The 16,709-nt window shown below is 42.5% G+C and overlaps 1 protein-coding gene across 14 annotated transcripts in view; it reads right to left on the bottom strand.

The window, feature by feature from the left end:
- The window catches only part of KIAA1217 (KIAA1217 ortholog), a 954,123-nt gene that overhangs the window by 62,070 nt on the left and 875,344 nt on the right, over positions 1–16,709 (bottom strand). For 13 of the 14 annotated variants that reach the window (XM_077490971.1, XM_077490980.1, XM_077490973.1 and 10 more), the window contains one exon: positions 1,208–1,312. The exons of the other annotated variant lie outside the window; for it this stretch is intronic. In XM_077490971.1, the coding sequence (XP_077347097.1) occupies positions 1,208–1,312 (105 nt within the window). The remainder of the gene's footprint in view (positions 1–1,207; positions 1,313–16,709) is intronic. 14 annotated transcript variants of the gene reach the window in all.

Below are 16,709 nucleotides of genomic sequence, written 5' to 3'. Positions count from 1 at the left end.
TTGTATGCACACTGACATACAATGCAAAGTAAGGGGACTTCGAAGCGTGTTTTCACATTAACATTTGATATTTTGCACATTAACATGCGTTGTGTTAATGAAGCCCATTCACTTAGAAGGGGCTGCCAAAACACAGCAAAGGAAGAAAAACTGGACCTGCGCCTTCTTTTTATTATTTTGTTTTATTTCACCGCATGTGCTTTATAGCAGGCTTCAGTACTGATCCGTCAGTTGTGCAGAGCGCCATGCCCTGCCATGCATTGTGGTAATGTGGTAAAACGTATTTTACCCCATGGAACCACAACACATAGACTAAAGCCAGCTTTAAAGATGCATATAAAAAAGGAAAAAATATTCATCATCAAACTGAATCATCACTCAGTCCTTTTAAAAAAGAAAGGTCCTCCTTGTGGATAGACAGGGAAAAGGCTGAATGCAAGCTGAAATACTTATAATGTGAACAGGTTTACCTCCTACCAAACTTGTATTTTTTAATTTTCTTAAGAACTGCACACCTTTCTTGAAAATTGCACATCTCTCCCACAATGCTCCAAGAAGATCGCTCTACTATTTCCTTCCCAGCTTTTCGTGATGCTCGCCAGAGAACAAATCATCAGTACAGTTATATTGATTGTGCAAACAAGCAGGTGAAGGGGTGATGCAGCAATCTGTAAAACTGAACCTGGACATATTGTTGTCACTTGCCTGGCTGTGAATTGTGGAGGAGTTGTGTAAATCACAAGGCAGGCAGAACAGATTTAAAAATCCTTTGCCAGGTACATATATGTATTTCATATAGGCATTTTCGCTTTTTGCCGAAGCTCAATTAGAGTGAACAACTTCTGATGTTGACAACACAGCCCATTGGTGACCTTTAAGAATTCTCCTATGAATTTCAGTTTTAAGGGTTTTTATGCAAAGCAGACACTCAATCCTCTTATTCTAGCTGTATTCCCCCAGCATGATGGCACTTGAGAAAAAATAAGGTACTGCATTTACAATGCAACTGCAAACCTTTTACAATATTCTTTATTTTTCGGTCAGAATGTTTTACTAGGGAGCCATTGGCTCTCAGCTTTCTTTTCTTTGTATGTGACTATGCACATTCAGGCAACGGATCCCATCACACACACTTCTGTGGACCTAGTGACACCAGGCCTGGGTTTTAGCTAGTAGTGCACGACATGAAGAGGTTTCATATATTTACCCAGGTGCATCCTTACTGCTGCTTGGGCTGGGCCCTTTCATAAGTGCGGTCTGAACCAGGCCAGTTAGACTGGCTATTTGTTTCTCCATGGCATGCATTCTGTCTCTGTAAAACAAGGGAACAGCCAATTACCAGTCTATGTGCTTGTGAGAATTCAGCAAAACTGAGCTAAAGGGGAACTGGTCACAAGCCAAAGTACCTCGACTAAAGCACTGGGTGGAAGCTGCCATCCTAAGACTTTCAGGCTGAAGACTATCTTCGGTTCAAGAAAATCACGTGGCGGTAAGCCCAAAAGGCTTACCTTCTCTGCCACCATTCATCACAGAAGCCAGAAAAACAAAAATTCCATCAGAGCTTTTCACACAGGTAGTTTGCTTTGTGACGGCCCCCCTTTAAATGATTCCAGGCAAATAAAAAAAAAAAAACTTTAGCTCATTTACATGGTGCTGACATATTATGTAGCACTGTACAGAGTAGAAGGGACCATAGACATCAGTCTCTGCTCTCTAGAGGCGCGTACAATCTTTATCCATGTTTATTTATTTATTTATTTTCCAAACTTTATCCATGTTTATTTATTTATTTTTTTCCAAGGCGTGTACAATCTAATGATCTCACCATACACACACACAAATTTTGGGGCCAATTTGATCACACATCAATCACTCTCCATTGCTGGGTTTTTGAAGAAAACCAGAGATAAAAAAACGCACCCACCACAGAGATAATGGACAAACTCTGCGGTGGGAATTTGAACCAGGGAACCAGTATTGCAAGGCCAGCCTGCTCCTGTATTTACACATAAACCAATCTATGTATTTTCCTGTATTACTTCTTTGTGTTTATTGCTACTCATCCTCTGCAAAACACACTATATTTTTATAGAGGGACCCAAGCTGCTTAATTGGGAAAGAAGAGAGAGCAAAAATGATTTATATTGATAATCAAGCCAGACGAATCACCAATTTACCACTTTTTGATTCCCCATATCTGCAGGTAAATCTGTCTTATCTGTGGAGGATGTCTACTAGTGATTCAAATGTCTACCCCCACCATTTTTCTTTTTTTTTTTTTTTTTAGCAAAGTTCTTCTGACCTTCCACTTCTTCAGTGGCAGTAGCAGGCAGTCCTTACTTCTGCCCTGAATGACGCACACATAATGATGTAGCGGGCAGTCCTTACTTCTGCCCTGAATGACGCACACATAATGATGTAGCGGGCAGTCCTTACTTCTGCCCTGTATGAGCACCTATCTGTACAGCAGAACCCAGGCTAGCATGATGAAGGACCAGCCTGGACTCTAGCCACAAAACTAGCATCTTTAGAAGAGGGTTAGTGATGGCAGCCATCATGTGTCTCTCAGGAAATGTTTACCCAAAAGGAGGTTTTCTCTCCAAATGACTATTGTACTTCTGCCTTATATACTTGAGAAAAGAAATAAGTTGGGGCCTAATACCACTGTCTATTCCCCAAGGGCCTCAACAGCAGTGTCAGAACTCTCTTGCCTGTCTTTACAACCCAACCTTCCCAATATCCTGTCCCCTCCCAGGGCTGGGTTTAACATGGTTTGACCCAATATGATGATGATCAGTTACATCAGGACGGAGCTTAGAAGAGCAAAGATTTTGCAAAAAAAAAAACCTCAAGAAAAGTCAAGGATTAAAAAGAGTATTCAAATACTCCAAGCTATATTATAATAGCAGTGAGATACCACTTATCGCACCCCTTCCTGCCGCGGGGAGTCTTATTTTTGAGGCTTTCTGTATTGGGCTTTCTTTATTTCTGAAAGAAAGTAGAGCGGTTCTCCCAGTCTCCACATTCTGCCAGGACATCACAACTCCCATTTAGATATTAGGAAAATATTAGGAAAATTATACTACACTTCTTCATGAGCAAGATTGACATCAGGTGAGTTCACTGATGCTATTAGAAGATGATAATAGATTTTCAGTGAGAGGGTCTCTTTGGGCCATTCTGAAGCTCCCAAATGTAGACTACCAATAAACAGTAACTTTAAACATACCATATCATTTACAGATGCTTTTCATTCTATTCTGACCATGTAATGTATTTTTCAGACTAAGTTTATCCAAAATAAGTCTTAATTTAATTTTGATTATAAACTCAATAATAAAGAGATCACATTCTCGTTAAAACATCTTAAACATGTCATAAAATACAGATGGAGAGTAAAATGTGTGTTTTCTAAAACGGCAGAGCAGAGATCTCCAGCTATTTCTAGGTTGGGTAGTCTGGAAACAATTGTGAATTTTAAGTAAATTATGACTTTTCAAGGATGATCTTGGCTTAGTCTGGTAAACCACAGCATATATCATACACAAAGGAAAGAGCCTGGAATTGGTGAGGATGTACAAAAACTATTTTTTTTCCCTCCAGCGATTTCTATTATGTGAGATGAGCTGAGAGAAGATGAAAGGAGAGCAAGCTAAAATATCTCATGTTTTATTCTATCAGGTATGGAAAAGTTCAGGATGTTTTTATAAGTTGCTGACAGAACACAGCTGAGGAGACAATGGTCTTTCTGTGAAGTAGACCTGTAGGTTTGAACCGAGTGCTAAGCGAAAAGTAAGATGGCAATGAAGGTGGACAACAATACCCTTGTTTCTTAACTCATCTCTGAAAGTTTTATAGAGAACGCGCACTTTGTCCATGCAGAGCAAAGCAACAGGTTCATCCCCAGCAGCACATAATCACCTTTCCCTTACTCCTTGACAAAACATTCAGCCACCGGTTGCCCTGCATAAGCTCAAAGCTGCTCCATTTATAGCTTACACAAATCTGCAAGTCATAGCAAGCCTTGTGGGAATCTCCTGGATCTTCTGGTTCTTCAAGGGGCGGAGTATGCATGAATCTTAGTAAAGAAGAGAAGTACCCTGAGATGGGTCTAGGACTAAACCAGATTCTCCAAATGATGAGTTGGTACCAGCACTAATTTCGGATGGCTCAGGATCCATCTGAACCTCTGCAACATCTGGATAGTCAGAACCACATAGTTCAACAAAGCCCACAGGGACCAATCCCTCAACAGCAAGTTGTCCAAGTATGCCACAATGGGGGTGCCACAAGAACACAGCTAGGCTAATACTCTTGTTAGTATTTGGTGAACATCTGAGGAGCATAGAATAAGACTAAGGGCATGGCCATGAACTGGTAATGTAGAAGTCCCACACCAGGATGTAGGAAATACTGCTGCATTAGGAATATGCAGGTATGCATCCTTGATGTTCACAGAAGCCAAAAAGTCTCCCTGGTGAAGGAAGGCAATGAGTGAATTGCCTAGTGAATTTCATGCAGACATTCTGAACACAAATGAACAAATTGAAAGTTTTGAAATCCAAAATAGGCTGGAAGCCAACTTTGGGTTTTGGAACAGTGAGCAGGTTCGAGTAGAACTTTTGAAACCTTTCTGCCACAGTAAATGGGGCAAAGAAACTTTGGTACAGAAGGCCTAATGGAGATCTATTGATCTGTGCTGAGACCTAGTATGTTTGAAAATGAGAAAACAAGAAACGGGCAGGGAGCAAATCCCCTATTTGTAGCCCTGGGATACCAATTCCTGCACCTACGCAATGGAGATGCAAAATGCAAGTACAAACATCTGCAAGGGTTAGCATCCCATTTCCCATTCTGGAAAGCGGGGGGGGGGGGGAGGACATTCATGGATAAGAAAGCTTGCCTGAGGATTTGACAGGTGCCCAGTGACTGATATAAATGAGGCAGCTCCCTAGGCACAACCAGCCTACTCATGGAGTGTAAAGTAGGGTTGCACCGATATTGTTTTTCTTTACTAGCTAGTATGAATACCGATACTGCAAAGAATCATGTGGGATTTGAACAGGAATGCGATGTGTTCCAAAAGAATACCAGTAGGTTCCAGAAGATCATTTTCAGGCACTATCCCCATAGTGTCTCGTCCAGCAGGATCTAGAAGCAAAGCAATTCAAAAGACAACCTGAGGCAGTCTCACTGCAAGGGAGGATTTTCAAGTTGTTGAAGTTCACCTTTAATGGAGAAGTGGTGGTGAGCACATATGTGACAGCCAGTACTTAGATGCACATCTGTTTGCTGGCAGTGAAGAACAGGGTATATACAAGTATTTGCTTTAGATAAAAAAAGGGCACAAGCAGAAACTATGCCAGAATGTTTAGTTCGCTTCCAATACCAAAATCAGTTACTAACACAGTACATAATCACAGGGTAACGTCTGAGCTCTGATTTCAGCCAAGGCACAAATTCGGGTTTGTTTTCATGCTAATAAGTACTTCTGCATTCTACTTCTTAGCACATCATGTCACGGAAGAGACCAAATACGAAAAACAGCTCGAACATCTAGAAACATTACTGCTAAATCCAGATTCTGGCCTTACTGTTCAAAATGACTTTGACTTACTGAAAGAGCACAAAAAATGTGTTCTAGTGTATCACTATTAGGCTCCGTTCACATATATGTCCTGAATCGCAGGCAGAATAGCTGCGATTCTACCCGTGATCCCAAATCACGGCAAATCGCAGGCTGCCCATGTGATCCTGCTTACTTCTAATGGCACCCCATTTGTGGCATGATTTTGCCGCGACTGTGGCCCGACGAACTGCTTTAAAATCGTGCAAACAGAATCACAGGATGCCTGTCACCCAAGATAAATTATTGTACTTCTTTTGTGCGAGAGGCATCCCACAATTCTGTTTGCACGATTTTACTGCGATTCGTCGGGTGTCAAATGCGGCAAAATCACGCCATTGGAAGTGATGGGGATCGCACGTTCGTTCCACGATTTGTCGTGATGCGGGATCATGGGCAGAATTGAAGTGCCATTGGAAGTGATGAGGATTGCACAGCGGTCCCACGATTTGCCATGATGCAGGATCCTGGACAGAGACACTGTGATTCGGCTCACGATCCGGGACGCCTAGACGTGAACAGAGACTTAAAGTATAACTAAAGGCAAAACTTTTTTTTTTAGTTTTGGAGTGGAGAGGGAATAGAACACCTATTAGGTTTATTTCTCCTGTTTACTATTATAATTGAAAGTGAAAGTAAAGCCCCGTACACACGATCAGTTTTTCTGCTGAGTTTTTCCTTCAGATTTACCAAAACCATATAATATGAGGTCAAACCTTAGGAGTTTCAATGTGTATGCAATTAGGCAGGCCCTTGCAGTACATGGTTTTGGTAAACCTGAAGGAAAAACTCAGCAGAAAAACTGATAGTGTGTATGAGGCTTTAAAGAAAAAATTCTACATTTTGGGTTGTCCCCAGAAAAGTAATAGAGGGGAAATCTTCCAATGGGGACACTGGTGACTTGGGGAGGGGGCAAGAAATTCCTTTAATTTGCATGGATTTCTTCTCACTTCCTGTTTTGGGTACGGAACAGGAAATGTAAACCTCCCCAATGGGACTCGGATGGCAAAAAAAAAACTGACAAGGGTTATAACTCATCCTTACTCTATCCAAAATTAATTAAAATAAATAAATGAATATAGTTCTACTTTAAAACTAATCTCTCAGTTAAAAACAAAACAAAAAACAAGCATGATTTGTGCTTGATTAGCTGCATTGGACAGCAGGGTAGACACTGGGGGTCTGGGATGGGAGACATTGGATGCCTAATAAACCCCTGATGTATTCAAGTGCCTGTCACTTGCCCAAAGCCATTACATGTTTGTACACATGTAATGTAGAGCTGCACAATTAATGGTCAAGAATCTTTATCGCGATCTTGACTAAAGTGTTTCACAATTCTTTTTATGCAAAGAATTCTCTCTAAAGCTACGGCCATCAAAACAAAGGAAGAGAAAAACTGGGCAGTCTGCCGAGAATCAAAACATTTTTTATCAGTTGAACTTAAGTATAAATATTGTAACAATTTGTCAATGGAATAGACTTTGTGTGTAAGTGAAAAAACGTTTAACCACTTAAACACTAATCCTTTTTCTGACATTTGTTGGTTTCAAGATAAAATCATTTTTTGCTAGAAAATTGCTTAGAACCCCCAAACATTATAAATATATTTTTAGTAGACACCCTAGAGAATAAAATGGTGGCTGTTTCAATATTTTATGTCACACTGTATTTGCACAGCGGTCTTTCAAATGCAATTTTTTGGGGGGAAAAATTACTTTAATGAATTAAAAAATAAAATAAAAATAAAACACTACCCAGTAAAGTTAGCCCATTTTTTTTTTTTTTTTTTTGTATAATGTGAAAGATTTTACATCTCAAGAATTGTGAGAGAAACGTGATCTTTTTATTCTAAGCAAAAAAATGTTGATTCTCATTTTGGCCAGAATCGTTCAGCTCTAATGTAATGTAACAGAAATTCAAGCGGAGCTCCCCTGAAAAGGGAAAGCTATGCTTGTTTGCTTCCCCCCCCCCCCTGCTCCCACATTTGGCATCTTTCGGGGAGAGCGGGTAACAGGGAGGGGGCAATGTCCCTGGAAGTTCGGCCCTCCTGCTCCTTTCACCACCGCCGTGCCGATGGAAAATTATCTGGGGTGCCGACATCATGGGATAAGTGTCCTAATATTAAAAGTCAGCAGCTACAATATTTCTAGCTGCAGACTTTTTAATTTTTTGGTGGGAGGGCTGGAGCGCCGCTTTAAATAAAAGGTGTAAAAAAAGTTTTTATCAAAGTAAAAACAATTGCAAAAAAAAATAAAAAAATTAAAAGCACCCCCGCTCATTTACACAAAGGCAAATGCGTGAGTTCCTCATGTCTATGTAAATAGTGATTAGACCACAAATTGTGAAGTATTACTGCAAACATCAGAGTGAGAGCATAAATTCTAGGGCCATTGTTTACAATTAACTCTAGAATTATAACCTTTAAAAGCCATTTAAAACCTGTGAAAAGTCCTGTAATATATCACCATTTCACAGGTGAATGCAATTTTGAGTCTTAACCTGTTTGCCATCTATTTACTCGACGCAACATCATCTTTTACATTTTACCAAAATATTGTACATTTTATTTTGTTTGTGTACACTAACATTCATTTTAATGTATTTTTTCCTGAAAATGTGTGTTTGATAAACATATGTCCAAATATTGTGTGACAAAAAATTACAACAGCCACCATTTTATTCTCCGGAGCCTCTGCTTTCAGAAAATATATAATGTTTGGGAGGGTACTAAGTAATCTTCTAGCAAATAATGCTGATTTTAACGGGTGTGAAAAATTGAACAAATTGCCCCGGGCACCAAGTGGTTAGCTGCATCCTTACCATAGCATAAAGCAAAAGAATGATGCAGTCACTTGCATGAACCAATCAGATTTTAGATTGTCAGATCAGTAAAAGATTTATTTGTATTGGTTGTTAGGAGTTACCCTGCACATTTTCTTTATTAAAAAAAAGTCTTGATTTTATGAGAGCAGAAAATGTTCTATCTAGCTTCTGAGTAAACACCGTGAACGGTTTATTTCTCATGAATGTAATCAGGTATCATTCTGCATACTGATTACATATACCGATTCATTTTTATCTACAAACCCAACAACAAAAAGAGCTAAGCAGCTTTACTCCGTAGCAGAGGTATGAATTAAACACTTCAATGATAAAATATTTTATAGGCAGATTATTGGTAAAATAACAGGTTGAGAAGGAAGACAAGTGCAAAGTGAGAATGAATATTCTAATATAAATTATTCATAAACCAAAACTCAAATTAGGGGTGTTTATGTTGGCTCAGATGGAATAATAAAGGGGGGGTCGGGCAGTTAGTTTACAGTCTACAATGAAGGTTCATATGTATGCAATTATTCCCACTATATAATGTAGACACAGTAATATTTGTTTTTTTTTCAAACTGACATAACATTAAAGGAGGAATGTAATCATTTTAATATTGGTTGTCTCAAAAGCAAATCAGTAAGATGCAGAGAATGGAGCAGGATGCCGATACAATATAATATAATAACATCTAATGTAATAGAGCACGTATCAAACACAAGGCCTGTGGTCCAAATCCGACCCGCCTGGTCATTTCATGTGGCACTCGCACCTCTCCTGCAGCTGCAGCACCCTCTTTGTCTCAGCAGTTGGAAACAGGAGGACAGAACTCCTCTATTAGATCCTGTGCTTCTCCAAGCAGTCGCAGAGAGGCTGATCTTGCCCCCCCTCCATCTCAGCAGTTGGCAGCTGTAAGAGGACAGAAGTCCTCTTACAGATCCTGTACCTCCCTGTGCAGCCGCAGCACCTCCTCATCTCCGCCTCCCCTGGTCTCAGCATTCAGCAGACTCCAGCAGCTGACTCCAGCCTTCCTCTGGTCCTCCTCCAGACCCTGCACTTTCTGCTTCCCAGCTCCACCCAGAGCTTCTTCCCAGGAGCAGCACAAGGTAAGGGGGGTGCACTGTGATGTAAGGGGGGGTGGAGGACTCTTGAATTCTGATGGTGGGGGGACTTGACTTCTACACTTAGAGATACAACCTGTCCTTTAAGGGCAAGCATAATGCTGATGCCTTAACAAATCCAGCTATCTTAAAAGTAGCAATTACATCAGCCCTGTGCACTACATAGCCTGAGTATAGTACAAAGCTGTGGGAGGGACCCAGCAGGCTCCACCCACTACAGGCTGCCTGTAGAACACTACAGAAGGGAGCGGAGGCAAGACCAGTCACCCTGCACAAGGAGAGAGAACAGTGACTGGCCTTTATTACAGGAAGCTCCTACACAGAGGTAAAGTTTCACACTGGATTACTGCACAGATCAGGAAAAGAAATACAAAGCAAACCACAATTCCAGTGAGAATGCTTATGCCTCTTATGTTAAAAATGTTTGCTTATTCTAGAGTTCAGCTTAAACTGTATTTATCTGTAGTAATTAGGGATGAGCCGAACACCCCCCAGTTCGTTTCGCACTAGAACATTCGAACGGACTGAAAATTTGTACGAACCCTATTAAAGTCTATGGGACTTGAACGTTCGAAATCAAAAGTGCTAATTTTAAAGGCTAATATGCAAGATATGCAACAGGCAAAACCAGCAATAAGGGGTATCTTCAGGTGTATACTGTGCTGGAGGCACACAACACCCACTTAACTCCTGCAGATGCCTATATTAGAGAACACCAGTAATAAAGGGTAGATACAGGTGTATACTGTGCTGTGCTGGAGGCACACAACACCCACTAACTCCTGCAGATGCCTGTATTAGAGAATACCAGCAATAAAGGGTAGATACAGGTGTATACTGCGCTGGAGGCACACAACACCCACTAACTCCTGCAGATGGCTGTATTAGGGAGCAACAGCAATAAAGGGTAGATACAGGTGTATACTGTGCTGCAGGCACACAACACCCACTAACTCCTGCAGATGGCTGAGAAAATAACACACTGTCCCTGCCTATCTAGCTCTTTCCCTGCACGCCAACACACTACACAAGGCCGCCACGCTGGCAGCCTTATATAGTGTGGGGCGTGTACTAAACCCCCTGAGCTATAATTGGCCACAGGCATCCTGCCTGTGGCCAATTATGGCTCTCCTCGCTGCCAGCACTGTGATTGGCCAAGCATGCAGGGTCACAGTGCATGCTTGGCCAATCATGAGCCAGCAATGCACTGCGATGGTGTAGTGCATTGTGGGCCGTTCATGCCACACGAATTTGGTGCGAACGGTCCACAAAGTTCTGAATTCGTCGAACAGACGAACGGCTGATGTTCGAGTAGAACATGCGTTCAAATCGAACACTGAGCTCATCCCTAGTCGTAATAATGGCAAAACTAGTAGCATAAAACTGTATAAAAAACAGTAGAAGAAAAATACGGCTTTTAATGGAAAAATATATATATTTTTTTTAATCTGTCCTCTTTAGCAGCATACACATGCATATGATCTAAATCTTCTCTGCCAATACTGAATGTATAAATACCTCCCTGTCCACTGATATCCACCTGAATAATTTTCAGCATTAAAATAAATCTAAACTCAATCACTAACATTTCTTATAAGCTTTTCAGTATTTTATTGGAATAATATCTGGTGAACCTGCCATAAAAGTCTGTATTCAGACACTTCCTGTTATGGGGTGACAACGGTCTCCCAGCTGTACTACGGTATTGTCAGCCTAACACATGCACTCCAGGTGAAGAGATTACAAGTGGTCATGCTGACACCCATTGCGTAGGTATGGTCTACTGTTATATATATTTGGGCGTACTTTTCTATAAACAAATTATTTTAAAAACAGATGCCAGAGGATATAAACAGCACCATGATGGGAAAAGGGATGAAAAAATAGAGCAAACATTTGTTTGCTTAGGGTGAAAAATTGCAACTGTTTAGGATACAGTGTCCTGGCAAACTAAATAGGGATAAGATCTCCTTTAAGGAAAGTGAAATAATTTAGGAGTCACATCTGTGCATTTATGCAGCTCCTGACTAGCTGTTTCTATCATTCCCCCCATGATATATACAGCTCGCTCCCACCTGGTCCACCCATATTTGTCAGATTTGGCAGTCACTCTGATCGGACGTTCTGTTGGCGAGGAAAAGCCTCAGGTGGCCCGATCTACAGGTTTTTGGCCAGCTTGAGATCTCCTGACTCAACAAGCAGCCAAATGATGAGAGCACTGCTGCCTTAACACATAATATATGATTTATTTATTTACACTTGCATAGCTTAGCAAAATTGTGCATACCAATCCCTTTCCACATACTCCAGGCACAACGCCATTAGAGGGAAGCCACAGCACACTTTCATTGGACTGAACAGAATAATCGCTATAGTCAAATACGTTAAGTTGAGAGAAAACATCTGTTTATAGAAGATTTGGCGGGTGACAACTATGCAGCTGCAAAACAAAGGTCTGTACTTTTTAGCCACTGTCATTATTTAGTTCATTGTATATTGCTCTGGGGGATCCACGCTCTTCTAGGTCAAGTGAGAAAGCCACGAGCAGCGCCACTCTTTGTAGGCGATTAAGAGTCTTATAACCCTCTAGAGGAGGTACAGACTTAGAGGCTTGGGCACTGGGCAGCCTCCACTTTAGGGATGGTGTGAAGGCATTTCAAATGCTGCTGGTGGTGGCTTGTAATGTAGCAAGGATCCTGGTTATGTTTTTTTTGTAAAGTGGATCTAAGCCAAGATTTGCTATTTTATAGAGAATGTCTAGAAGTGTGTGTTGAGTCACTATGAGATAATCTCCGGAACAGTTGCCTCTTACTAAAGCTGGTCATACAGGACTTTTTTTTTTTTTTTTTTGGATCGGCCAGAGGGCTGAACAATAAAAATAAAATAAAAGTATTCCTCCATCCACACAAGCAGGGTGGACAAAGGAATTCTTCCTGTTGGGACAATGTACTCTGACAGCAGGACTCTCCACTATCAGAATACACTGATAAGCGGCAGCAGCTGGCTGATCAAGAAAAAAATTCTGACAAGCCTGTTTGAAGTTCATCTAACGATTGATTTCTATTGAACTGGCACGGGCACCCATGGATCGTAATTCGTCCGGTCCCTGCTGAACAGGATGAATTTAAATACATCTATGGCCAGCTTAAAGTTGGCCATACATCAGGAGGAGTTTGTTCAAACATTTGTATAAAAATTCTGAAAAATTGTTCATCAGGGTATTCAATCTTGCCATCATTGAGCCAACTAATTTTGATTGTTGGCTCATACCTGTCATCCATACCTGCTACCTGAATGAAATGATTTACAAAATGTATGATTATTTCCCAAACAAAAATCTGCCATGTCAAACTTTTTCATCACTGTAGTCAAAAACAATTGTCCAGTTGTCCCCACTAACCATTAGAAGACAAAACAAAAATTGTGAGAACAAAGTTCTACTAGTGTATGGGCAGGTTAAGTCTCGGGAGATTTGAAATCAGATTTGGTGGTGTTTAGTGATGGCCGAACGGTTCGCCCGGCGGTCGTTTCGCGGCGAATTTCCGACTTTCGCCGTCCGCGGGTTCGAACGCCTTTTTCCGTCGTTCGCCCCGGCGGACTTACGTGTTTAATGTATACAAGAACTTTAACCTTTCGTGACACGTTTATCATGTGTTACAGGACAACCAATTGAGACATGACAGCTCATGGACACTTGGACATTCCCCCTAACCTATAAATACACCCGATCCGGTGGCCATTTTACATTCTTTCTTCTGTCACTGTAGGGAAAGGATCCTGTGTGGAGTAGGGACAGAGAAAACGCTAGCTATTTGGTACACAAAAGTTCTTTTCAGGACTGGTATAGGTGTTAGGTCAGCAGCCTGAGTTTCTTTTGTCAGTTTAGATAAAGGGACAGAGCGCTGTATGCTGCTATTTTAGGGACAGCTCAGCCAGATTAGTCTTTCTTCATCATCATCATCATCATCATCATTAGCTGTTACTATCAGGTCCACAAAAGAGCTGTTCCAGCTAATCGTTCCAGCCTACTCTTTTTTGCCAATTTGTATAGGGACAGGCAGGAAGCAGTGTGTCAGGCAGTGAGGATAATTTTAAAGACTTGCTGTTACTATTAGTTCCACAAAGGTTCTTTTCAGGACTGGTATCAGTGGTACGGTAATAGGCTTGTACACGTATAATATTCTTTCTTCCAAATATAGAAAGAATATTATACTTGACTGCTGCCCTTCTGCTGCAGTCTGCTAATCATTCACAACTCACTTGTTCCACAAAGCTCTTTATCAGGACTGGTAACTTGGTCTGTCTAGGGTGCTACGGTACATAGGCTTGGGTGCGGTACAGTCTGCTGTTCTGTAAGGACCGCTATCGGTCCACAATACATAGGGTTGCCGTGCACTACTGCTGACCGCTGCCCTATACTGCAGCAGTCCTTCATTGGTATAGGGACTGACGTACAGTCTGCTAATCACTAACACACAACCTGCTTGGTCCACAAAAGTTCTTATAAGGACTGGTAACTTGGTATAGGGTGCTACGGTACATAGGCTTGAGTGCGGTACAGTCTGCTGTTCTGTAAGGACCGCTATCGGTCCACAATACATAGGGTTGCCGTGCACTACTGCTGACCGCTGCCCTATACTGCAGCAGTCCTTCATTGGTATAGGGACTGACGTACAGTCTGCTAATCACTAACACACAACCTGCTTGTTCCACAAAAGTTCTTATAAGGACTGGTAACTTGGTATAGGGTGCTACGGTACATAGGCTTGAGTGCGGTACAGTCTGCTGTTCTGTAAGGACCGCTATCGGTCCACAATAGATAGGGTTGACGTGCACCACTGCTGACCGCTGCCCTATACTGCAGCAGTCCTTCAGCGGTATAGGGACTGACGTACAGTCTGCTAAACACTAATACACAACCTGCTTGGTCCACAAAAGTTCTTATAAGGACTGGTAACTTGGTATAGGGTGCTACGGTACATAGGCTTGAGTGCGGTACAGTCTGCTGTTCTGTAAGGACCGCTATCGGTCCACAATAGATAGGGTTGACGTGCACCACTGCTGACCGCTGCCCTATACTGCAGCAGTCCTTCAGCGGTATAGGGACTGACGTACAGTCTGCTAAACACTAATACACAACCTGCTTGGTCCACAAAAGTTCTTATAAGGACTGGTAACTTGGTATAGGGTGCTACGGTACATAGGCTTGAGTGCGGTACAGTCTGCTGTTCTGTAAGGACCGCTATCGGTCCACAATAGATAGGGTTGACGTGCACCACTGCTGACCGCTGCCCTATACTGCAGCAGTCCTTCAGCGGTATAGGGACTGACGTACAGTCTGCTAAACACTAATACACAACCTGCTTGGTCCACAAAAGTTCTTATAAGGACTGGTAACTTGGTATAGGGTGCTACGGTACATAGGCTTGAGTGCGGTACAGTCTGCTGTTCTGTAAGGACCGCTATCGGTCCACAATAGATAGGGTTGACGTGCACCACTGCTGACCGCTGCCCTATACTGCAGCAGTCCTTCAGCGGTATAGGGACTGACGCACAGTCTGCTAAACACTAACACACAACCTGCTTGGTCCACAAAAGTTTTTATAAGGACTGGTAACTTGGTATAGGGTGCTACGGTACATAGGCCTGAGTGCGTTACAGTCTGCTGTTCTGTAAGGACCGCTATCGGTCCACAATACATAGGGTTGCCGTGCACTACTGCTGACCGCTGCCCTATACTGCAGCAGTCCTTCATTGGTATAGGGACTGACGTACAGTCTGCTAATCACTAACACACAACCTGCTTGGTCCACAAAAGTTCTTATAAGGACTGGTAACTTGGTATAGGGTGCTACGGTACATAGGCCTGAGTGCGTTACAGTCTGCTGTTCTGTAAGGACCGCTATCGGTCCACAATACATAGGGTTGACGTGCACCACTGCTGACCGCTGCCCTATACTGCAGCAGTCCTTCAGCGGTATAGGGACTGACGTACAGTCTGCTAAACACTAATACACAACCTGCTTGGTCCACAAAAGTTCTTATAAGGACTGGTAACTTGGTATAGGGTGCTACGGTACATAGGCTTGAGTGCGGTACAGTCTGCTGTTCTGTAAGGACCGCTATCGGTCCACAATACATAGGGTTGCCGTGCACTACTGCTGACCGCTGCCCTATACTGCAGCAGTCCTTCATTGGTATAGGGACTGACGTACAGTCTGCTAATCACTAACACACAACCTGCTTGTTCCACAAAAGTTCTTATAAGGACTGGTAACTTGGTATAGGGTGCTACGGTACATAGGCTTGAGTGCGGTACAGTCTGCTGTTCTGTAAGGACCGCTATCGGTCCACAATAGATAGGGTTGACGTGCACCACTGCTGACCGCTGCCCTATACTGCAGCAGTCCTTCAGCGGTATAGGGACTGACGTACAGTCTGCTAAACACTAATACACAACCTGCTTGGTCCACAAAAGTTCTTATAAGGACTGGTAACTTGGTATAGGGTGCTACGGTACATAGGCTTGAGTGCGGTACAGTCTGCTGTTCTGTAAGGACCGCTATCGGTCCACAATAGATAGGGTTGACGTGCACCACTGCTGACCGCTGCCCTATACTGCAGCAGTCCTTCAGCGGTATAGGGACTGACGTACAGTCTGCTAAACACTAATACACAACCTGCTTGGTCCACAAAAGTTCTTATAAGGACTGGTAACTTGGTATAGGGTGCTACGGTACATAGGCTTGAGTGCGGTACAGTCTGCTGTTCTGTAAGGACCGCTATAGGTCCACAATAGATAGGGTTGACGTGCACCACTGCTGACCGCTCACCTATACTGCAGCAGTCCTTCAGCGGTATAGGGACTAAGAGTTTTGTCACAGGGTCATTTAAAAAATGACATGCAGAGGAAGAGGCAGGCCCTTCCGCAGGGGTGGTAGGGGTAGGGCAGGAGCAACAGGCTTGAGCCAAAGTGGGAAGTTGCAGAAGGTGCGTTCAATTACTTTAAAGGATGCACCAGACTTGGTTGAGTGGCTCGCTCAGCCTTACTCTTCTGCACCCTCCTCATCCTCTCGATCTGCACCCTCTTCTTCACTCTCTGCTATGTGCACCCCCAAAGACACTACCACCAA

The sequence above is a fragment of the Lithobates pipiens genome, unplaced genomic scaffold (genome assembly GCF_037356315.1).
Source record: "Lithobates pipiens isolate NorthernLeopardFrog02 unplaced genomic scaffold, aLitPip1_a1.2 Scaffold_19, whole genome shotgun sequence".
NCBI lineage: Eukaryota > Metazoa > Chordata > Amphibia > Anura > Ranidae > Lithobates > Lithobates pipiens.
The sequence above is the reverse complement of the archived record's forward strand: the minus strand, read 5'-3'. Positions and strand labels throughout refer to the sequence as shown.